This window comes from Pseudoliparis swirei, chromosome 2 (genome assembly GCF_029220125.1).
Source record: "Pseudoliparis swirei isolate HS2019 ecotype Mariana Trench chromosome 2, NWPU_hadal_v1, whole genome shotgun sequence".
NCBI classification, from domain to species: Eukaryota; Metazoa; Chordata; class Actinopteri; order Perciformes; family Liparidae; genus Pseudoliparis; species Pseudoliparis swirei.
Genome location: NC_079389.1, coordinates 24596145 through 24620688, shown reverse-complemented (window position 1 = coordinate 24620688; position 24544 = coordinate 24596145). Strand labels below are relative to the sequence as shown.

Below are 24544 nucleotides of genomic sequence, written 5' to 3'. Positions count from 1 at the left end.
ACACACACACACACACACTCACACACACACACTCACACACACACACACTCACACACACACAAACTCACTCACACACACACACGTCACAACTATATTTCTAATGTACATACAAAGGATCTCAAGTTGTCTCCTCTTTGTTGAACTGAAGCATTAAAGTACTTGGAGCTGTTCAGTGGACCAGGACCCTGAAGAACCCTGAAGAACCGTTCAGAACCTCCCGTTGTTGGACACACCGTGATACTTCGCGTTCTCCTCTCATGACTACTCTTCACTCAGTGCGTTTACATGATGGTATAATTCGAATCTTGCTTTAGTCGGACTCTGCTATCTTTTGGGGGATCTGCTGTTATCCCAATATACATGGCAGTGCGTAATTAGAATCATTGGCCTTTGAAAGCATGTCATATCCGATACGATAGGTGGCGCTGTTTTCATTACAACTCGTGGTGATACAGCCATTTCCGCTTGACCTCTTCACCACTACCAACAACAACCAACAACAACAACATCAACATTTAGAGAAAGATGGCGAACAGAGAGCAAGGCGAAGCTACATCCTTCTACTATTCTTCCATGGTGTTAATAGGAGTACAGCGAATGCAAATGGCGCTATTGGCGTTGTTTGTTTTCTGCCAGCAAGTGACAACTTATCGTCTCTTTCCACTTCCGGGTCACGACATGGGAGGGAGGGAGGGAGGAGGGATGGAGGGGGGAGGGAGGGAGGGAGGAGGGCGGCGGGATCTCAAGCATGCGCAAAGACGCAAAGTCCAGTTCCTAATCCAATTCACCGCTACATGCCGCGATAGTCGAATTATCAACCGGATCGGATCGAGTTATCCAGGGGTGTTAATCGGATCGTAGTCGGACCGCACATAGTCGAACATGTTGACTTGAAACGGATCATTAGATTTCAGTCTGACTAAGCCAGTTATTCGAATGCATGTAAACACGGTCACTGCCTTCCCAATAGTTGCTAGCAGGGGAAACGGCTCAAACACTTCATTTACTTAGATTCCTCACAGTCTGACCTTGGCGCCAGACTCCTCCGGCCAGGGCGATGAACTTCCTTCTGTGATCCTGTGGACTCGGCACAAAGTCCCAGAGAAACAGAGTCCTTCTTCTCCTGCCCATGTGGGGGAGGAGTGAGAACCTCCCGTCCATCCGTGTCCTCCAAAGTCCTCCGATGCTCGTCCCGGACGATGTCCTCGGCTGAGTGCCGAACGGTCGCAAGCCGAATCCCAACTCGGGTACGTGTCTCTATCCTAGTGAAGATGTCATCCTCCCTGGAGTCATCAGGTCTGGATCCATCAGGTCTAGATCCATCAGGTCTTGATCCATCAGGTCTAGATCCATCAGGTCTGGATCCATCAGGTCTGGATCCATCTGGTCTGGAGTCATCAGGTCTGGATCCATCAGGTCTGGAGTCATCAGGTCTGGAGTCATCAGGTCTGGATCCATCAGGTCTGGATCCCTCTAATACTACATAGTATGGTCCTGTTCTGCAGGAATACGTGCGGTATGCTTTCTGGAGAATAAGGCCGGGGGGTTCTCACACTTTGATTATTGGGAATTCATTTGCTTTTTGCTGTTTTCCATCGTTCAATTTCTTCATTTTCTAGTTGGTTGATGGCCTTGTGGTTCTTTCCCTTGTGGTTCTTTCCCTTGTGGTTCTTTCCCTTGTGGCTCTTTCCCTTGTGGTTCTTTCCCTTGTGGCTCTTTCCCTTGTGGCTCTTTCCCTTGTGGTTCTTTCCCTTGTGGCTCTTTCACTTGTGGCTCTTTCCCTTGTGGTTCTTTCCCTTGTGGTTCTTGTCCTCACTTCCTGTGACGTAAACGGGCGATGATTCAACTCCTCTGAGGGGGAGGGTCTGTCACTCCGGTATCGGTCATTCAAGGGAGTCCCTACATCCCGGTCTTGGTACTCCATTCTCGGGTGTTGCCGTTTTTTCCCAATCCAATAGGCCAACGGTGCGTTCCACAACCTTGTTTGCCTGGGGGGTGTAGGGAACAGTACATCCTCCTTACCCCGGACTGATGGCACCACTCGTCGACCCAGCTACCATTTCAGTCCTGACCTCCCTGGGCACCTCTAGGTAGCCGTTGACCTGGTCCATGTACCCTGACATAGTCCTATGAGCACCAGTTGGTATTCCTCACCTTCCTGTGGATCCAGTGACATCCATGCACACTGACTCCTGGGCTACTTTTAATAGTGAGTCCTCCAACCTTTTGCCCTTTCCGCCCTGCGTTGTATCAACCGAACAAGTAACAGCCTTTGAGGATCCGGTGAAAGAAATCCAGAGTTGCTCCTTTTCCAGTTCTTTAGCTGTCGGAACGTTGCCCGCATGGCTTCCGTACATTGCCTGAACACCTTCCTTCACGCTCTCTTGAGGGACCATCCTTCCTTTCGGCTTGTCCTCCCATGTCTTGATCCCAACAAAGACAATTATTCTCATCTGGTCAATGCAGTCCACTTCATTGTTGAGGACCTTTGCAGTGAGGGGTTAAGTTCCTTCCGTACAACTCCCAAGGTGCTCAGCTCCTGGACTATCAGGTCCATTTCTTGAACTGCTCCAGGATTTAGTGGATATTGGCAGACTGGTGGATGCACACCACTTTCTAAGGTGTCGCTACTCTTCACACCCAAATCCCCACACTCGTTCTTGTGCCTACCCACACTGGCTTTGGACAGGATTCATTCTAGCTCTTCTTTTCCTCCCGGGGAAAGATCGTTTTCTTGGACTTTCTGCCTGGTCACTTCTGGAAAGTTCTCTGTCTCGTCCCAGTCGGGCTCCCGACTGGCTCGTCCGATCCTTCACTTTCGGGCCTCTTAAGCCAATTCCACGTCCTCCTCCCCGTTCTGATGGAGGAGGTTCAGGATGTGGTTTCCAGGAGTCCTGGGTCTCAACCCTCTGGCCCTGGCTGGGACTGGGATTGTGAATTCTTATCTTGCCTTCTGCTACCTGCCTGTACGGGGTTCTCAGAACAGGGACCGCCGTGGTTTCTTCCACCCGGCGTCCAGCCACTGCAGACTTTGTCGTTCTTTGGGGGGAGTGAGGGAGTCGGCCTCGATCCCGTACCTCTGTTGCCTCTTGACTTTGGTGCGTCCTCGGGAGGGGCCGGCGTGGAGGTCAATCAAGGCCGGCTTCCTGGACTGGAGTAGCTGCTTCTCCTGAGTGTGGGTCTTATTCCCCTCGACTTGCTCGGCCCTTCCACTTCTTTGAGTGGGAACAGGATACGTGTTTATAGTTCGAAGAGTTTAGATGGAGTATAATCACGTTTTTTATTCATTTCGATGTACTAAATCGTGTTTTTCAAAATACAGATGAAGAGTCAGGCTAACGTTTTTCCTATGTTTCCAGACTTTATGCTAAGCTAAGCTAACAGGCTGCTGACTGTACCTTCATGAGAGAATCTGACTGAGAGGAAGAGAAAAGGTTTCCCTAAATGTTGAACCTATCCCTTTAAACTGAGGCTGTGTGTGTGTGTGTGTGTGTGTGTGTGTGTGTGTGTGTGTGTGTGTGTGTGCGTGCATGCGTGTGTGCGTGTGTGTGTAGGGAGGGCCTGTCCTTAGGGCAGAGTGGAGTGCTGAGATATTTCCCATGAGCCTTTGAGGGCGGAGCGTTGGATGCTAACTTGGCTCTGAAAGCAGCTCACTTCTGGCTTCAATTTATTCCTGGAGGAAAACACACACACACACACGCACACACAAAAACACACACAAGTACACACATCCATACACACACTCGCTGTCAGCTTCACACACAAACATACACTGTTACACACATGCAGAGACGCTTGTCTTTTACTCTCTTTCTGATACACACACACACATACACACATACACACACTCACAGTGCTGATTCTAATTAAAGTGAGCTTTTTGCTTCTTGAGCTCTCTCATTTTTCTTTTTTTCTGTATCTTCAACTCTGTTTGGAAGAAACATCTGGAATAACTTCAGCTCTGTGTGTGTGTGTGTGTGTGTGTGTGTGTGTGTGTGTGAGAGACAGAGAGAGAGAGTTACGGTAATGAAGTGTTGTGAGTACAGTACAGTCCTTCACGTGTGTATACAGTATATGTGATTATAAATCAGTGTGGTGGAGTTTGTGTTAGTCTGTGTGTGTGTAGATATCCACTGTGTGTGTGTGTAGATATCCACTGTGTGTGTGTGTGTGTAGATATCCACTGTGTGTGTGTGTGTGTAGATATCCACTGTGTGTGTGTGTCAGATAAATGATATGTAATGTAATGTGTGTTATTTTTGTTTTAACTGGCATTTCTGTGTCATCTGGGTCTGATCAGTGCTGTTGTTATGATGTGGCAGAGCATCACACACACACACAGTCATGTATTTGTGTAGATACACAACTACACACAGTGAAAAGGGTTTTCTTTGTGTTCAGTAGAAAATATTCTGTTATCTGCTGATTCTTCTGAGATAAAAAGTATCAGAGGGACACGCCCACATCTCCTCATATACATATATCGTATATGTACATGTATCGTCCCTCACCTCTGACCTCTCTTGCCTGACCTCTCTCTCTCTTTGACCTCTCGTCCCTAACCTCTGACTTTGTGTGCCTGACCTCTGACCTCTCTCTCTCTCTGACCTCCCGTCTCACTCTAACCTCTTGTCCCTGACATCTGACCTCTTGTCTCTGACCTCTGACCTCTCCCTGACCTCTCCTCTCACTCTGACCTCTCGTCCCTGACATCTGACTTATTGTGCCTGACCTCTGACCTCTCTCAGACCTCTTTCTCTCTCTGACCTCTCGTCTCACTCTGATCTTTCTCTCTGACCTCTCGTCCCTGACCTCTGACCTCTCTGACCTCTGACCTCTGTCTCTGGCCCTCAGGTCCTCCAGCCGCTCAGGCCTTCAGCCACCTGAACTTTAACCTGTGCCGGTGGTGCGAGGCGTCCGGCCCGGTGTGCCAGGACAGCGTCTGCTCCAGTAACTGCAGCCTGTCGTCCTTCTGCACCGTCACCGAGGAGATCTGCGTGGCCATCTGGTGAGGCGCCATGTTGCACCGGCCCCGCCTCCACTTCCTGTGTTCACTGCTGTGCACCAATCACAGAGCCGGAAGGTTCTAGGAACACATTGATTGAAACACTTTGAAACATTTTGAAACATTTTGAAACACTTTGAAACACTTTGAAACATTTTGAAACACTTTGAAACACTTTGAAACACTTTGAATTGATTGAAACACGAATTTAATGTAAGTTGAAACACAAATAAAATACATTTCTCTTTAAATGTAATTCACAGTTTAGCTCAGAGATGATTTATCAGTGACTTGTTTCGGTCTTTATGCTAGGCTAATCGCTAGGCTACGCTAAGCTAAACTATCATCTGACTATCAGATGAACACAAACACTGCAGTGAACAGAGAGCGTTCCAACTAAAGTTAAATGAGAGAGCACCAGGTTCTCCTTTGTTCTAGGATTCATGACTGTTGAGGGTTTAGGGTTCTGTAGGGTTCTGTAGGGTTCTCTTTGTTCTGTTTCATAAAAGAGTCAGAAGCTAAACGTCCTGGAGCCGCTGCTGTCCCGTTCATTTCCTGGAATAACAAAGTCCAGCAGGGTCCAGGTCCAGCAGGGCCCAGGTCCAGCAGGGCCCAGGTCCAGCAGGGCCCAGGTCAAGCAGGGTCCAGCTCAGCGTATTGTTGAAGCATGAAGCGATGTCTCTTTAAATGACTCCTCTGAGCCGGCTCTCCATGTGAGAAGAGCTCGTTCTCCACCACTGGAAACTTTCTGCTGATTCGGGCTTTTGTTTGGATAACTTGGCGGTTCCCCTCGCCGCGCCCCGCTCACTTCCTGTTCACGACCCTTCAAGATAGCTGCAGGAAACCAGAGATAAGAGAAGAAGAGAGCGCTGCTCTATGTAGGTCAAAGAGGACCAAGAGGACGGGGCTCCTGGAGGAGCTGCTGGAGCGATAGATATAGATATATACAGATATATATATATATATATATATATACACATATACAGATATATATATATATATATCTGTATATATATATATAATATATATATACAGATATATATATATATATTATATATATAATATATATACATATATATATACATATATATATATACAGATATATATACACACATATATATATACATATATATATAGATGTATATATATATATATTGATAGATATATATACATCTCTCTCTATATATACATATACATCTATAGATATATATATATATATATATATATATATATATATAGAGAGAGAGAGAGAGAGATAGAATACAATTCACTCGTTCACAAATGTAAGTTACACATTATCTCTCTTCAGGAGGAAGAACAACGACACCATGACGGTGCACACCATGTGTCACAACCCCACCTCGCCACTAGAGGGCGTCGACCCCGACCTGCTGCTGAACTTCACCTCCAGAGAGTGTCACATGGTCCCTCAACCGGCGGAGGACGGAGCCATGATGGTCTGTGGTTGTCACGGCATCCACGAGTGTAACGACAAACTCATCTTTGACAAGGGAGCCAACGGTGAACACATGGAGGGGTGGATGATGGATGGATGATGGATGGATGATGGATGGATGATGGATGGATGATGGATGGATGGTGGATGAGGATGGATGAGGAGGGATGATGGATGGATGGTGGATGAGGAGGGATGATGGATGATGGATGGATGGTGGATGAGGAGGGATGATGGATGATGGATGGATGATGGATCATGGAAGGGATGGATGATGGATGGATGAGGAGGGATGGATGATGGATAGATGATGGATGAGAGGGGATGGATGATGGATGAGAAGGGATGGATAGATGATGGATGAGAAGGGATGGATGATGGATGGATGATGATGAATGAGGATGGATGATGGATGGATGGTGGATGAGGATGAATGAGGATGGATGATGGATGGATGAGGATAGATGGATGAATGAGGATGGATGATGGATAGATGATGGATGATGAATGAAGATGGATGATGGATGGATATGGATGGATGGATGGATGAATGAGGAGGGATGGATGATGGATAGATGATGGATGAGAGGGGATGGATGATGGATTCAATTCAATTCAATTCAGTTTATTTGTATAGCCCAATTTCACAAATTACAAATTTGTCTCGGAGTGCTTTACAATCTGAACACATAGACATCCCTGCCCCAAAACCTCACATCGGACCAGGAAAAACTCCCAAATAACCCTTCAGGGGGGAAAAAGGGGAAGAAACCTTCAGGAGAGCAACAGAGGAGGATCCCTCTCCAGGATGGACAGAACAATAGATGTAATGTGTACAGAAGGACAGATTTAGAGTTAAAATACATTCAATGAATGTGACAGAGTGTATGAATAGTTCATAGTAGGCATATTCCACGATGGAGACCTCCACGATCCATCAGGCAGATGGCGATGGGGAGGAGGAGTGGGCGGAGTCTCAACAGTGGGCGGAGTCTCAACAGGACAGTGGCGTAGTCAGGAGCAGGAATTCCACGACCCAGACCTCGATGATCCATCAGCAGATAGGATCTATGCCGTCTCATAGGGTCCGATGACCCCATGAGACGTGAAGTCACAAGGACTCCGGGGAGAAAGCAGAGTTAGTAACGTGTGATTGAGAGATGAAAATTCATCCCTAAGGAGAGAAAAGAGGAGATAGGTACTCAGTGCATCCTAAACGTCCCCCGGCAGCTATAAGCCTATAGCAGCATATCAAGGGGCTGGACCAGGTGAACCTGATTCAGCCCTAACTATAAGCTCTGTCAAAGAGGAAGGTCTTCAGTCTACTCTTAAACGAGGTGACTGTGTCTGCCTCCCGGACTGAAATTGGAAGCTGGTTCCATAAAAGAGGAGCTTGATAACTAAAGGCTCTGGCTCCCATTCTACTTTTTAAGACTCTAGGAACTACAAGTAGTCCCACATTTAGTGAGCGCAGCTCTCTAGTGGGGCAATATGGTACTACAAGCTCCTTAAGATATGATGGTGCATCACCAATCAAGGCTTTGTAGGTTAAGAGAAGAATTTTAAAAGTGATTCTTGATTTTACTGGGTAGCCAGTGCAGAGCAGCTAGTGCAGGAGTGATGTGATCTCTTTTCTTAGTTTTAGTGAGAACACGAGCTGCAGCATTCTGGATCAACTGGAGGGACCTAAGAGACTTATAGAGCAGCCTGATAATAAGGAGTTGCAGTAATCCCGTCTCGAAGTAACAAACGCGTGAACCAATTTTACTGCATCTTTTTGAGACAAGATGTGCCTGATTTTTGAAATATTACGTAGATGAAAGAATGCAGTCCTTGAGATTTGCTTTACGTGGGAGTTAAAGGACAAGTCCCGATCAAAGATAACGCCAAGATTCTTTACAGTGGTGTTGGATGCCAGGGCAATGCCATCTACAGAAACCACATCACCAGATAATTGATCTCTGAGGTGCTCAGGGCCGAGTAAAATTACTTCGGTTTTGTCTGAGTTTAACATCAAGAAGTTGCAGGTCATCCATGTTTTTATGTCTTTAAGACATGCTTGAATTTTACTTGGTTGGTTGCTCTCCTCTGGTTTTATCGATAGATATAGTTGAGTATCATCTGCATAACAATGAAAGTTTATGGAGTGTTTCCTGATAATATTGCCCAAAGGAAGCATGTATAAGGTAAATAAAATTGGTCCAAGCACAGAACCTTGTGGAACTCCGTGATTAACGTTGGTGGTTATCGAGGCGTCATCGTTTACAAATACAAACTGAGATCCATCTGATAAATAGGATTGAAACCAAATGTGGTACGTGGCCTGTTAGCAGAGACACATTGATAATATCTAATAGAGAGCCGCCAATTAAAGGCAAAACGTCTTTAAGCAGCCTCGTCGGGATGGGGTCCAAGAGACAGGTAGACGTGTTCGAAGTAGAAACCGTTGAAAATAATTGGTCACGGTTGATGGAGAAAATCCCTCCAAATATACACCAGGGCATACAGCGGTTTCCAAGGCCATTCCACTTGAGGACAGATTGGCACTGGTTAAGGGCAAGAGATTATTAATCTTGTCCCTAATAGTTAAAATCTTTTCATTAAAGAAGTTCATAAAGTCATTACCACTGAGGTTTATAGGAATGCTCGGCTCCACAGAGCTGTGACTCTCTGTCAGCCTGGCTACAGTGCTGAAGAGAAACCTGGGGTTGTTCTTATTTTTCTCTATTACTGATGAGTAATAGGCTGCTCTGGCTCTACGGAGGGCCTTCTTATATGTTTTAAGACTATCTCGCCAAACTAAGCGGGATTCTTCGAGATTAGTTGAACGCCATATGCGTTCAAGCTTTCGTGACGTTTGCTTCAGTTTGCGGGTCTGAGGGTTATACCAGGGAGCAAACCTCCTCTTCCTCACTGCCTTCTTCTTGTCAGGCCCCAGCCTGACTGTTAGTTTTTGCTTCACTTCCTCACCTTCCTGGCTGGCGTGGGCGTGGTTTCCGGCTCCCTTCATTCCAACTACACACACCTGCTCCCCGTTTGGTCATCAACACACCTGCCTTCCATTCACTAATCATCTCTTCAGGATAAAACCCCGGGTTCTCCCTCCATCACATGGCTGGATCGTACTGTAGATCTCCGTGGGATCATCAGCTCTTCTACCACCGGTCTACGCCAACCCACGCGACGCCCTCGCCAACCTCCACAGCCCCGGACTACTCCTCTCCTATCCCCCTTGGACAATTATCTATCCCTATAATAAATACACCCTTCTAGGGGTTTTTGTACAACGCCTGTCTCTGCCTCTGGTTCTGCGCTTGGGTTCGCACTCCGTGCCAAACCCTAACACTTCTTCAGAGGGGCTATCGAGTCCAGTGTCATTCTCAGAGAGCCTGTGGCACTGTCAACAAGATGATCAATCTGGGACGGACTAAAGTTAGACCAGGAGTCCTCTGTTATATTGAGACGTGGTATTGAATCAAATGCAGAAGGAATCGCCTCTTTAAATTTAGCTACAGCACTGTCAGTTAGACATCTGGTGTAGGAACTTTTGACAAACGGCGTACACTCCGGTAGTATAAATTCAAAAGTTATGAGGTTGTGGTCTGACAGAAGAGGATTCTGTGGGAAGACGTTCAAATGCTCAAGGTCAACGCCATAAGTAAGAACAAGATCAAGCGTGTGTCCAAAGCTGTGAGTGGGTTTCTGTACTCTCTGGCAGAAGCCAATCGAGTCCAACAATGAGATGAATGCAGCACCTAGGCAATCATTATCAACATCCATATGGATATTAAAATCTCCTACAATAATAACTTTATCAGTTTTAAGAACCAAACTTGATATAAATTCTGAGAATTCAGATATATATTCTGAATATGTACCTGGTGGCCGGTACAGAATCACAAATAGAATTGGCTGTAGTGTTTTCCAGGTTGGATGTGAAAGACTAAGAACAAGGCTTTCAAATGAGGTGTAGTGTAATTTAGGTTTAGGATTTATTAATAGAGTCAAAGATGGCTGCTACTCCACCTCCTCGACCGGTGCCTCGAGGAATGTGAGTATTAATATGACTTGGAGGAGTCGATTCATTTAGGCAGACATATTCTTCATGGCTCAGCCAGGTTTCAGTGAGACAACATAAATCAATGTGATTATCTGATATTAAATCATTTAGTAACACAGCTTTAGATGACAGAGATCTAATATTTAGGAGACCACATTTAATAGTCCTGTTTTGTTGCACTGCTGAAATAATGGTGTTAACTTGTATAAGGTTATTGTGTACGACTCCTCTTCTGCTTTCTTTTGATAGAATTAATTTAAGTTGAAGTGGCCGTGGGACAGACACAGTCTCTATGGAGCTCTGGGAGGGACTGGGTGAGAGGGGGGGAGGCCCCGGGGGAGGGATGTGCTATGGGGGACACTGGGTGAGAGGGGGGAGGCCCCGTGGGGGGGGATGTGCTATGGGGGACACTGGGTGAGAGGGGGGGAGGCCCCGGGGGAGGGATGTGCTATGGGGGACACTGGGTGACAGGGATGACAGGGGCGTGGGGCTACTCTGTTTCTGCTTTATGACATTAACCCTGATGGATGATGGATGGATGAGGATGGATGATGGATGGATGGTGGATAGATGATGGATGATGAATGAGGATGGATGATGGATGGATGGTGGATGAACAGACACCGTCATTGATGGGGCATGTGGCCTGGTGGGTGGATGGAGGGATGATGGTGCGGTTCTCTTCAGGGTTCTCCAAGCTGCAGAGTAAAGACGTGATCCCGGTGGTGGTGGTCAGCTTGGTGCCTCCCGTCCTGGTGGCCATCGTTGCCACGGCGGCCTTCTACTTCTACCGCACGCGGCGCCCCGACAAGCCGGGCCCCGCTCCCCGCCCCGCCTGGCCCGCCAAACACACCTCGGAGCTCTACCGGGCCTTCGACCTGCCGCGCGGGGGTCCGGGGTCTCGGGGCGAGGGTCTCGGAGGAGGTTCGGAGAGGACGGAGTCCGACGACAAGGAGCCGTCGCCCAACGATGACATCATCGGTTACACGACGGGCTGGCGAGGCCGGCCGAACGAACCGCCGCCCATCAGGCTGGAGGCGCTGGTGGGGAAGGGGCGCTTCGCCGAGGTGTGGAGGGCGAGCCTGCCGCAGGGCGAGAAGGGCGGAGTCGACAGCGCCGCCGCGGTGGCGGTGAAGGTGTTCCCGGCCGTGGAGTTCGCCTCCTGGAGGAACGAGTGCTTCATCTTCTCCGACCCCACGCTGGAGCACGACAACGTGGTCCGCTTCCTGGCGGCTCAAGAGAGGGGCCACCCCCTCAGGAAGTACTGGCTGGTCTTGGCCTATCACAGCCTCGGAAACCTGCAGGACTTCCTCAAGGCAAACATCCTGAGCTGGGAGGAACTCGTCTCCATGGCCGGCAGCATCGCCAGAGGGCTGGCACATCTCCATAGCGACGCCACGGCCAGCGGGGTGCCGAAGGTGAGACCACGACCCATGTTTACTGAGGGAATCAAGAGAGAAGTCATTGTACAGACTTCTATACAACCAGAGGAGTCGCCCCCTGGTGGTCAGGAGAGAGAATGCAGCTTTAACACGTGAAGCATAGACTTCTATACAACCAGAGGAGTCACCCCCTGGTAGTCAGGAGAGAGAATGCAGCTTTAACACATGAAGTATAGACTTCTATACAACCAGAGAAGTAGCCCCTGGTGGTCAGGAGAGAGAATGCAGCTTTAACACATGAAGCATATACTTCTATACAACCAGAGGAGTCACCCCCTGGTAGTCAGGAGAGAGAATGCAGCTTTAACACATGAAGCATAGACTTCTATACAACCAGAGGAGCCCCCTGGTGGCCAGGAGGGAGAATGCAGCTTTAACCCTTGTGTTGCCTTCGGGTCAATATGACCCGATTCAATGTTTCACCCTCCTGTTACCTTTATATTTACTAACATATTTTACCCTTGAGGTCAATATGACCCCAGCTATTAAAATCTCCAGAAAATTATTAGAATTAATATTGTTTTCCAAGTTTAAGTGTGAGGTACTTTATGTTTGTTTGTTTGTTGACTCCCGAAAGAACACCGACATTAAACATTGAATCGGCTCAAAATGACCCGAAGGCAACACAAGGGTTAACACATGAAGCATAGACTTCTATACAACCAGAGGAGTCGCCCCCTGGTGGTCAGGAGAGAGAATGCAGCTTTAACACATGAATACTTCTATACAACCAGAGGAGTCGCCCCCTGGTGGTCAGGAGAGAGAATGCAGCTTTAACACATGAAGCATAGACCTCTATACAACCAGAGGTGTCGCCCCCTGGTGGTCAGGAGAGAGAATGCAGCTTTAACAAATGAAGACTTCTATACAACCAGAGGAGTCGCCCCCTGGTGGTCAGGAGAGAGAATGCAGCTTCAACACATGAAGACTTCTATACAACCAGGAGTAACGCTGCGTGTTGCGTTGCCTCAGGTGCCGGTTGCCCACCGGGACCTGAAGAGCAGTAACGTGGTGGTGAAGAGCCGGACGGACGTCGCCCTGTGTGACTTCGGCCTGGCGCTGAGACTGGACCTCTCGCTCACCGTGGACGACTACGCCAACACCGGCCAGGTGAGCTCTCCTCCGGTCCGGAGCAGGAGGTGCGCCCGGTGCTCGGCCGCCCGTTGAATGGACTTCCTGTCCGGTGCAGGTGGGGACGGCGCGCTACATGGCTCCTGAGGTGCTGGAGTCCAGGGTGAACCTGGAGGACCTGGAGGCCTTCAAGCAGATGGACGTGTACTCCATGGCGCTGGTCCACTGGGAGATGGCCTCCCGCTGCCGGGCCGCCGGAGGTAGGAGGCGCCGCTTCAGGGTCAGGAACACCAGCAGGTCACAGCGGGTCACCTGGGCCCGACCCGAGGGGCCGGGACCGCTGAACACCTGACCTTCATGATGAAGACGATGCCTCCAGGAGAGTATCGTCTTCATCATGAAGGTCACATGAACAGCAACTCTGACCCTAAGGTGTGTGTGTGTGTGTGTCTGTGTGTGTGTCTGTGTGTGTGTGTGTGTGTGTGTCTCTGTGTGTGTGTCTGTGTGTGTCTGTGTGTGTCTGTGTGTATGTGTCTCTGTGTGTGTGTCTGTGTGTGTCTGTGTGTGTCTGTGTGTGTGTGTGTGTCTCTGTGTGTGTGTGTGTGTGTGTGTGTGTGTCTCTGTGTGTGTGTCTGTGTGTCTCTGTGTGTGTCTGTGTGTGTGTGTGTGTGTGTCTCTGTGTATGTGTCTGTGTGTGTCTGTGTGTCTCTGTGTGTGTGTCTGTGTGTGTCTGTGTGTGTGTGTGTGTCTCTGTGTGTGTGTCTGTGTGTGTGTGTGTCTCTGTGTGTGTGTCTGTGTGTGTGTGTGTGTGTGTCTCTGTGTGTGTCTGTGTGTCTGTGTGTGTGTGTGTCTGTGTGTGTGTGTGTGTGTATGTGTCTGTGTGTGTGTGTGTGTGTGTGTGTGTGTGTGTGTGTGTGTATGTGTCTGTGTGTGTCTGTGTGTGTGTGTGTGTGTGTGTGTGTGTGTGTGTGTGTGTGTGTGTGTGTGTGTGTGTGTGTGTGTGTGTGTGTGTGTGTGTGTGTGTGTGTGCAGAAGTGAAGAGCTACGAGCCAGCGTTTGGCTCTCAGGTGTGTGAGCAGCCTTGTGTGGACAGCATGAGGGACCTGGTTCTGAGAGACCGAGGACGGCCGGACATCCCGACGGCGTGGACGCAGCACGAGGTCAGGGTCCAGAGGTCAGAGGTCAGAGGTCAGACTCTCTCTTGCACAGCGTCTCACTCTGCCGTCCTCCAGGGGATGGACATCTTCTGCTCCACCGTTACCGAGTGCTGGGACCACGACCCCGAAGCCCGGCTCACGGCGCACTGCGTGGTGGAGCGGTTCAACGTGCTGCAGCAGGAGCAGCAGGAGCAACAGGAGGAGGAGCAGGAGGAGGAGGAGGAGCAGCAGCAGGAGGAGGAGGAGCAGCAGCAGGAGGAGCAGGAGGAGGAGCAGGAGCAGCAGCAGGAGGAGGAGCAGCAGGAGGAGCAGGAGCAGCAGCAGGAGGAGCAGGAGGAGGAGCAGGAGCAGCAGCAGGAGGAGCAGGAGGAGCAGCAGGAGGAGCAGGAGGAGCAGCAGGAGCAGCAGGAGGAGGAGCAGGAGGAGCAGCAGGAGGAGGAGGAACCAAGTCGAGACACTGACAGACAGGAAGCTGGAGACAGAGGAAAGGACTCTGATGGAGACCCGCCTCCCTCTCTGATCCCCCAGAATCCCCAGGTAAACTCAGAGATGAGTATCTCACAGGTATCCCATAATGCACTGCTTCACACTGGCTCTGCAGTGTGAGCGGCAGACCCTGTTGTCACGTTCAACAGTAAGGGGACCTTCACAGGTGAAGGTCACAGGTGAAGGTCACAGGTGAAGGTCACAGATGAAGGTCACATGTGAAGGTCACAGGTGAAGATCACAGGTGACGCTCACAGGTGAAGGTCACAGATGAAGGTCACATGTGAAGGTCACAGGTGAAGGTCACAGGTGAAGGTCATCTTCTCCTCGGCCACCGTTCTGCAGGCAGAGACAGGAACTGTTCCGTCGGGTTCTCCGTGTCGTGGGAGCTGGTCTCCATCGTGTTCTTTATCCTGTGATTCTCTATAATCGTAGAAATAAACTTCTGTTAAAAAACTGATGAGAGTAAAGAATCTCCTTCATGAAACACTGAAGGTCCGACTGAGTTGTTTTGGAACAAAGTGAGTTTTCATATCATTTGTCTCCTAATGTTTACATCTCCCTCCATCTTCCCTCGTCAACAAGACCCCGAGATACTTGGGAGGCGCCCCCTGGTGGTCAGGAGAGAGAATGCAGCTTTAACACGTGAAGCATAGACTTCTATACAACCAGAGGAGTCGCCCCCTGGTGGTCAGGAGAGAGAATGCAGCGTAAACACATGAAGCATAGACTTCTATACAACCAGAGGAGTCTCCCCCTGGTGGTCAGGAGAGAGAATGCAGCTTTAACACGTGAAGCATATACTTCTATACAACCAGAGGAGTCTCCCCCTGGTGGTCAGGAGAGAGAATGCAGCTTTAACACGTGAAGCATAAACTTCTATACAACCAGAGGAGTCGCCCCCTGGTGGTCAGGAGAGAGAATGCAGCTTTAACACATGAAGCATGGACTTCTATACAACCAGAGGACTCGCCCCCTGGTGGTCAGGAGAGAGAATGCAGCTTTAACACATGAAGCATAGACTTCTATACAACCAGAGGAGTCGCCCCCTGGTGGTCAGGAGAGAGAATGCAGCTTTAACACATGAAGCATGGACTTCTATACAACCAGAGGACTCGCCCCCTGGTGGTCAGGAGAGAGAATGCAGCTTTAACACATGAAGCATAGACTTCTATACAACCAGAGGAGTCGCCCCTAGTGGTCAGGAGAGAGAATGCAGCTTTAACACATGAAGCATAGACTTCTATACAACCAGAGGAGTCGCCCCCTGGTGGTGAGGAGAGAGAATGCAGCTTTAACACATGAAGCATGGACTTCTATACAACCAGAGGAGTCGCCCCCTGGTGGTCAGGAGAGAGAATGCGGCTTTAACACGTGAATCATAGACTTCTATACAACCAGAGGAGTCGCCCCCTGGTGGTCAGAAGAGAGAATGCAGCTTTAACACATGAAGCATAGACTTCTATACAACCAGAGGAGTCGCCCCCTGGTGGTCAGGAGAGAGAATGCAGCTTTAACACATGAAGCATAGACTTCTATACAACCAGAGGAGTGCACACTTTAAAGAACCAGTGTTGTCTCTTTAAAACTCTTCAGTTCTTGGTGTTTTTTAACTTGACAGCATATTCCCAAACTCAATTTAAACTCCAGAGTTTAAGATCAAAGGATGAAGATGAACCGACAGACGGAGAGAGAGAGACACACAGAGAGAGAGAGAGAAAGACAGAGAGAGTCGCCTTTCATCGGTTAAAACGTCCACGACTAATCACATCCAACTCGTCTCTCAGGGAGGTGAGCGTGGGAACCAGAGGGAAGGAAGTTCTGAGCTCCTGCAGTAAACTAATACGTCACCGTGAATGTCAAAGTATTGATTCAGTAAAATGTTCCATGTCAGTGTTTTATTATTATGACCGAAGTGTTGGATTAATGTCACTGCAACACAAAGGAAGTGTAGTACAAATAACAATATTTACCTTTTGAGATGTAGAGGAGAAGAAAAGTAAAGTACAAGAAGTAACAATTTGGACTGAGTACTATTATATTTATATTTAATAATGAATTAGGTTTTAATTATTAGTATTATGTACTTAGTTACACACCTTTGCACAATCTACTATTTTTAAATCATGTATTTTCCTATTGTATGATGTTTATTGAACACCAAGTCAAATTCCTTGTGTGTGTGACGTCCTTGGCAATAAACCGTTATTAATAATAACAGTTCTGAGAGAAAATATTTTCTTATATTTTATTCAAATATTAAAACAAACCAACATCCAAACCTGTGTGGAAATGCAACAGGATGCATAATCTTAAATACATTTTTATTTAACTGATTCACCACAAAAAGGAAGTCAAACAAACGCACATCCTCCTCACAGCCTCTTTGGAATTCAGTTTCTCGCCACTAAATTAAGGGACTCTTCTTGCAATTAGACGATCTTTGAAGTTCGGTTTCTCTCCGCTGAGCTGAGGGACTCCTCTTGACATGAGACGATCTTTGGAGTTCTGCTTTTCTCGCCTCCGCGTATTTGATGATCCTTTGAGTTCGGTTTCTCTCTGCTGAGTGACTCATTAAATTATTTGACGATCTTTGGAGTTCCGCTTCTCTCTTCTGAGCCGAGTGACTAATCCTAACATGTGACGATCTTTGGAGTTCAGTTTCTCTCCGCTAAGTGACTCTTTAGTTATTAGATGATCTTTGGAGTTCGGTTTCACTCAACTCAATTTATTAGATCAGGGGTTCCCAAACTTTTTAGACCACGCACCCCCTTCTACATCCCGACCGGGTTCACGCACCCCCAATCCCCCACACCTTAAAAAAAACGCAACAGAATGCAAGAGTTGTTGACGGGGGGGGGGGCGTTATGGGAGCGGCGGCGCTGGGTTTAGCCCAGAGGAGTGAAGCAGCGAAATTTGTAGACATAGAAACACTCTCAGACAGAAGCTTGCTGTTACGTGCGCCTGCTGCCAGTCTGACTCCGCTGCTTTGGGTGAATGACGTCACGTGCGACCTGGAGGTGTTAACCACTTGTGTGCCAAATCTTTTATTTTTATTTTTTTAATTAACATTCGGGGCTAATTAAAAAACATCCGGGGCTTTAGCCCCGGGTTTTTTAGCCTAGGGACGCCACTGGTTAAGACCGAAATGACACTTGAGAGCCCTGAGAATGTTTAATATTAATTATTACACCATTAGACCACCATTAAATTTTTCCTCTCGCGCACCCCCTAGAGGCAGCTCGCGCACCCCCAGGGGTGCGCGCACCACACTTTGGGAATCCCTGTATTAGATGATCTTTGGAGTTCGTTGTTTTTCTTCCGCTGAGTGACTCCTCTTTACACTTGACGATCTTTGGCGTTCAGTTTCTTCAGCTGAGCTGAGTGAGATATCTCGCAAAGAGACGATCTTCGCAGTGCCGGTCCTCTTCCCTCTGGTGACCCCGGGTAATGAACCAGCTTTCGGCCGTAAATCCTCCGTTTAACCGGCTTGTGGTTCTTCCTCCTCAGCTTTAACCCTCGGATATATATATTTATACCGTTTGTATTATATATTAACGTGTGCGGGACTGCGGACATGTTCTGAGCTCTGCCTGTGTGAGCGATGCCCGTCTCGCGCCCCGACGGGTCCGGACCGGCGGGGGTTCTGTCGGCTCTCCGTCCCGGAGGATGCAGCTCCGCGGTCCGGTCCTCGTGCTCTGCGCACTGGCTGTGCTGGTGAGCTGCAGCGGGCCGTGCCGGCACCGAGCCCCGCCCCCCGGAGAGGTGAGACCCGGTGCTAAGCTGGAGCTAGTTAGCTTTAGCCGACGAGCTAAGCGAGCTAGCATGCTAACGGCTAAGTAACGTTTCTGTATATATTGTGTGATATAAATACTAATGTATACAAATATTAATACATATATAATGTATACATATTAATGTATACAAAAATACTAATATACAAATACTCACATATACAAAAACAAATATATATAAATATATAAAAATACTAATATATAAATACTAATATATATTACATAAATACTATTATATATTTCTATAAATACTAATATATAAATACGAATATATATTTATAGAAATACTGATATATAAATAATATACACTCCCGTTCAAAAGTTTGGGATCACTTATAAATGACTTTATTCTTCAAAGAAAAGCACTTTTTGTCAATAAAGATAACATTCAATTAATCAGAAATACACTCTCTACATTGTTAATGTGGTAAATGACTATTCTAGGTGGAAACGTCTGGTTTCTAATGAAATATCTCCAGAGGTGTATAGAGGCCCATTTCATCATCACTCCAGTGTTCTGATGGTACATTGTGTTATCGCCTTAGAAGACTAATGTCTGATTAGAAAACCCGTGCAATTATGTTAGCACAGCTGAAAACAGTTATGCTGGTGATATAAGCTATACAACTGGCCTTCCTTTGAGCTTGAAGTTTGTAGAACAAAATTAATACTTCAAATATTAATCATTATTTCTAACCTTGTCAATGTCTTGACTATATTTTATATTCATTTGATAAATAAAAGTGTGATTTTTCATGGAAGACACGAAATTGTCTGGGTGATCCCAAACTTTTGAACGGTAGTGTATGTTTATAGAAATACTAATAGATAAACTACAGCTTAACCTCCATGAGAACCATATATATATAAATATTATATTTAGTATAAATATATATATTATATATATATCTAATATATATGAGAGAGAGAGATTGATAGATTTTATTATGTTAAACATTAGTTTGTGTGTCTGCACTTAGCACAAGGATGGATGCTCTTAATGTTTAACAATAATCATACTCGTTAAAACAAAAAATAATAATATTTATCAATGATCATCATATTTAATAACTCATACTGTTTGTTTCTGTCACTTTAGTCTATTAATATAAATGTACATTTGATAAGTGATTCGTAACACCAGACTACATCGTTTATAAGAGATAAGATGATCCTGTATTAGTCTTTAGAGGGTAAAGTGTTATAAATACAAAGAGAATCATCAACAATCAGTGAAATATTATATATATATATATATATAGACACAATAACTATGAATAGACCAAATGTAATTTGACATTTAAAATTAGGACTCTTTATCGAGTCGCTGGTCATGACATCACTGAAGTGGGAGGAGCTTCCTCTGCTGACCTGAAGCTGCTGCTGTTGCAGGTCGTGCATCACGTGCACCTGAAGCCAGAGCGGCTGACGAAGAGGAGCTCGCCTGACGACCTCCGGCTGAAGATCAAGGTCATCTACGACTACAGCGTGGACCGGTCAGTACCGCAGGAGCTCAAAGGCTCCCGTGACTGAGGTTCTGATGGTCCTCATAGACCTGAAGGTCCTGGTGGTTCTGATGGTCCTGGTGGTACTGGTGGTCCTCATGGATCTAATGGTTCTGATGGATCGGTTGGTTCTGATGGTTCTGATGGTTGTCATAGTTCTGATGGTCCTTGTGGTTCTGATGGTTCTGATTTTTTTTATTTATTTTTTTATTTTTTATTTATTTAACCAGGAAATGCCTCATTGAGATTAAAAATCTCCTTTACAAGAGTGTCCTGGCCAAGACAGCAGCAGCAGCACGCCACACAAAGTTCCATACAATACAACATAAAACAGTGACAGACAATATATAAAACGAAAAACAAAATCACAGCATGAATAAAACCAAAACTAAGACTCAAGCCAACACAACCCAGCTCACACAGGAGCACATACCTCCGTCATATGAAACATCTACAGCTAGATGAATTTCCCTCCAATATATTCAATCTATTTTTAAAAACACCTAAGGAGACCGGCTCCCGGAGACCCAGGTCTGTCTGCAGCAAATTCCAAGCCGCAGGAGCAGCAAACTTAAAACCTCTTTTCCCCATTTCCAAATGGACGTGAGGGACGGGGAGCAAGAGGAGGCCTTGAGCAGAGGTCACAGAGCGAAGATGGGAGCTTCCAGGGTTTTTCAGCTGAATTAGCGTCCAAAGATACGATGGAAGTACGTGGAGAATAGCCTTATAAATAAGGACATGCCAATGATTTTGTCTCCGGATGGACAGAGGAGTCCAACCAACCCTCGCATACAGGGAGCAATGGTGAGTCAGAGCCTTAAGGTTAGTGATGAACCTCAATGCTCCATGGTAGACAGTATCTAAGGAGTGGAGACATTGAGAAGATGCATGCATATATAAGACATCACCATAATCAATCACACGCATAAAAGTAGCAGCAACAAGTCTCTTTTTAGCATTAAAAGAAAAGCAAGACTTATTTCAGAAATAGAAACCCAGCCTCACTTTCAACTTCTTAACAAGTTGCTGAATATGAGGTTCAAAAGAGAGAGAGTCATCAATCAAGAATCCCAGGTATTTATATGATGATACAGACTCAATCACTTTGCCCTGAAATGAAATCATAGCTGGAAGGTTTAATGGCTTTGTTTTTGAGTTTGTAAACATCATCAACTTCGTTTTATCAGGATTCAACAATAATTTCAACTCATTAAAAGAGTGTTGCACAGTATCGAAGGCTGTTTGTAAGTGTAAGAGAGCCTGATGCTGTGTAGGAGCAGAGCAGTAAATGACAGGATCGTCTGCATCAAAGTGAAAATTGGCATTTGGCACATTTTGACCGATACTGTTAATATAAATTGTGAATAAAAGTGGTCCAAGGACTGAACCCTGTGGCACACCTTTTATTATATCAAGAGAACTCGAGGTGATGCCTTCAGCCTGTACACACTGTGATCGGTTTGATAAATAATTTTCAAACCAACAGACAGTTTGTTTTGACAGTCCAATAGTAAGAAGTCTCTGCTTCATTACTGCATGATCGACAGTGTCGAAAGCCTTGGACAAATCAATAAAAAGGGCTGCACAGTGTTGTTTATTGTCCAAAGATTCAATAACATCATTTACTACATTTAACGCTGCTGTGGTTGTACTATGTTTTTTTCTAAAACCTGATTGATAGACAGATACAATATTGTTTATGATTAAAAACTCCTTAAGTTGCTCACTCACAAGGGATTCTAGTGTCTTAGCTAAAACAGACAGTTTGGAGATAGGCCTGTAATTATTTAAAGTGTGGGGTCTCCTCCTTTAACAGGGGAGAACAAAGGCAGACTTGCATATAAGGGGAATTTCGTTTGAAAGTAAGGAAAGATTACAAATATATGTTAAAGGGGGTGCAATAAAATCAGCAGCTAACTTTAAAAAATATGGTTCTAGGTTATCCGGACCTGCCGGTTTTCTTGTGTCTAAAAGTTTAAGGGCTTTGTGCACTTCAGTAACAGGCTTAAAACTGAAAGACTCACCAACAGTTTCCTGGCGACCCAAACAAGCAGAGGATTTCTCATGTGGATGGTTTAGAGTGTCAAACAGGGAACCAGAGGCAATGAAGTGCTCATTAAAATAGTCCTGATTGATCTTTGATCTGATGGTCCTGATGGTTCTCATTCAAGTCAATTCAATTCAGTTTATTTGGATAGTCCAATTTCACAAATTACAAATTAGTCTCGGAGTGCTTTACCATCTGTACACATAGACATCCCTGACCTTTGACCTCACATCGGATCAGGAAAAACTCCCAAATAACCCTTCAGGGGGAAAAAAGGGAAGAAACCTTCAGGAGAGAACAGAGGAGGACCCCTCTCCAGGATGGACAGAACAATAGATGTCATGTGACCAGAAGGACAGATTAGAGTTAAAATACATTCAATGAATGTGACAGAGTGTATCAATAGTTCATAGTAGGCATATTCCACGATGGAGACCTCCACGATCCATCAGGCAGATGGAGGTAGAGAGGAGGAGTGGGCGATGGTCCTGATGGTTCTCATGGTCCTGATGGTCCTGATGGTTCTCATGGTCCTGATGGTTCTGATGGTTCTCATGGTCCTCATGGTTCTGATGGTCCTGATGGTTCTCATGGTCCTGATGGTTCTCATGGTTCCCATCGTCCTGATGGTCCTGATGGTTCTCATGGTTCTGATGGTTCTCATGGTTCTGATGGTCCTAGTGGTTCTGATGATCCTGATGGTCCTGATGGACCTGATGGTTCTCATGGTTCTGATGGTCCTGATGATTCTCATGGTTCTGATGGTTCTGATGGTCCTGATGGTTCTCATGGTTCTGATGGTTCTCATGGTTCTGATGGTTCTCATGGTCCTGATGGTTCTCATGGTTCTGATGGTTCTCATGGTCCTGATGGTTCTCATGGTCCTGATGGTTCTCATGGTTCTGATGGTCCTGATGGTTCTCATGGTCCTGATGGTTCTCTTGGTCCTGATGGTTCTCATGGTTCTGATGGTCCTGATGGTTCTCATGGTCCTGATGGTTCTCATGGTTCTGATGGTCCTGATGGTTCTCATGGTTCTGATGGTCCTGGTGGTTCTGATGGTCCGGTTCTCTCTCTGCAGGCTCCCTGCAGACCAGAGGAGGCTGGTGAAGGTAAATATATGTTATTATTATTAAGTGCACATTCTGATGCATGATGGGAATAAAATGAGTCTTGAGACAAACAGCCGTCACCATGACGCCGGGTTTCAGTCTCAGGTTTAAATATGCAAATGAGGCGTTATCTCATTGGTGGATTTGGGAGACGCAAAGAAACAAAAGTAATGGAAGAAAAATAAATGTGTGTCTGCTTCTGGAGGAACCGGGTCATGGCGATGACATCATCACCATGACCCGGTTCCTCCAGAACCAGACACAATCATGACATCACCACATCATGACGTCACCACATCATGACGTCACCACATGGCGACATCACTGTTTCCTCCTCAGGAGAAGCTGTTTCCTCCGGCCATCGACTACCTCCAGCAGGTGCTCAGCGTGCGGCGTCGGTCGGGTCCAGTGCTGCTCAGCAGGTCCGTTTGCAGACGGTGGAGTTCCTCGACTTCGCGGTGCAGACCTGAAACACGAGTATTCACTCTGGTGCTTGTGTCGCAGACAATGTGCCACCAACCAGTACCTGAGGAAGAGAGATGACCCCCACCGCTACTGCCAGGACGCCTGTGCGGACGTCACCCGGTGCGGCCCCGTCGTCGTGCCACAGCACCACCTGCAGGTCGGGGAGCGCCGCTGACGATGAACGACGTCATGAAATACACAGAAAACCAAATGCTTTGAAAAAGTTTGAGTTCAGACTGAATGTTCATTGTTTGGTTGTTTTTGTGCCTTCTTGTGGCCAAAAGTTGCTTAGCAGACATGAAACATGGTACGTTTAGTTTTATTTATAGAGAATCTTTCAAAATGCTGCACAATTAAGATGAGAAATAACCATCTTTAGTGGGTCAGTGGGAAACTGACTCCAAAATCAAATATTAACCCATATTTTAAAAGAACCATAGGGGCCCTCCGATTGATCCCTGTGGGACACCGTAGGAAACAAGGGACATTTCCATTCCACTTATTAAGGGACTTATCGTGATATGCTCACAGATTATCACTAAATAAATAATGTCTTTTCTTTCCCCTCCCAGCAATGTAAGGTGTGCAGTGAATCGGGGAAGTCCTGCGGCCCCCTGGGGGCCCCCGACGGCCCCGGGGTGGAAGGGGCCGACTTCGTGCTCTACGTCAGCGGCGTCACCACGGAGCGCTGCGGCCAGGAGAACATCGTGGCCTACGCTGCCTACTGCCAGCTGGAGGCGGAGCTGGACAGGTGAGGGGGGCGGGGCCTGTAGGCGCTGTCATGTTTGATGTGACGCAATCAGAGCCGACGCTACGTCGTATCCCATTGATGCTAACGGTGACCTCATATGACCCGCCCATTGATGCTAACGGTGACCTCATATGACCCGCCCATTGATGCTAACGGTGACTTCATATGACCCGCCCATTGATGCTAACGGTGA

General features: G+C 46.8%; 1 protein-coding gene across 4 annotated transcripts in view; it reads left to right on the top strand.

The window, feature by feature from the left end:
- lmln (leishmanolysin-like (metallopeptidase M8 family)) overlaps positions 1-24544 on the top strand; it is a 32012-nt gene that overhangs the window by 1651 nt on the left and 5817 nt on the right. For 3 of the 4 annotated variants that reach the window (XM_056437409.1, XM_056437399.1, XM_056437418.1), the window contains exons 2-13: positions 4855-5008; positions 6315-6526; positions 11209-11939; positions 12936-13073; positions 13153-13294; positions 14067-14194; positions 14267-14728; positions 19864-19967; positions 23105-23135; positions 23475-23557; positions 23640-23757; positions 24173-24351. In XM_056437409.1, the coding sequence (XP_056293384.1) occupies positions 4855-5008; positions 6315-6526; positions 11209-11939; positions 12936-13073; positions 13153-13294; positions 14067-14194; positions 14267-14728; positions 19864-19967; positions 23105-23135; positions 23475-23557; positions 23640-23757; positions 24173-24351 (2482 nt within the window). Of the gene's footprint in view, positions 1-4854; positions 5009-6314; positions 6527-11208; positions 11940-12935; positions 13074-13152; positions 13295-14066; positions 14195-14266; positions 14729-15319; positions 18443-19863; positions 19968-23104; positions 23136-23474; positions 23558-23639; positions 23758-24172; positions 24352-24544 lie in introns of those variants that run through there. The other variant, XM_056437425.1, reaches the window with a different exon arrangement.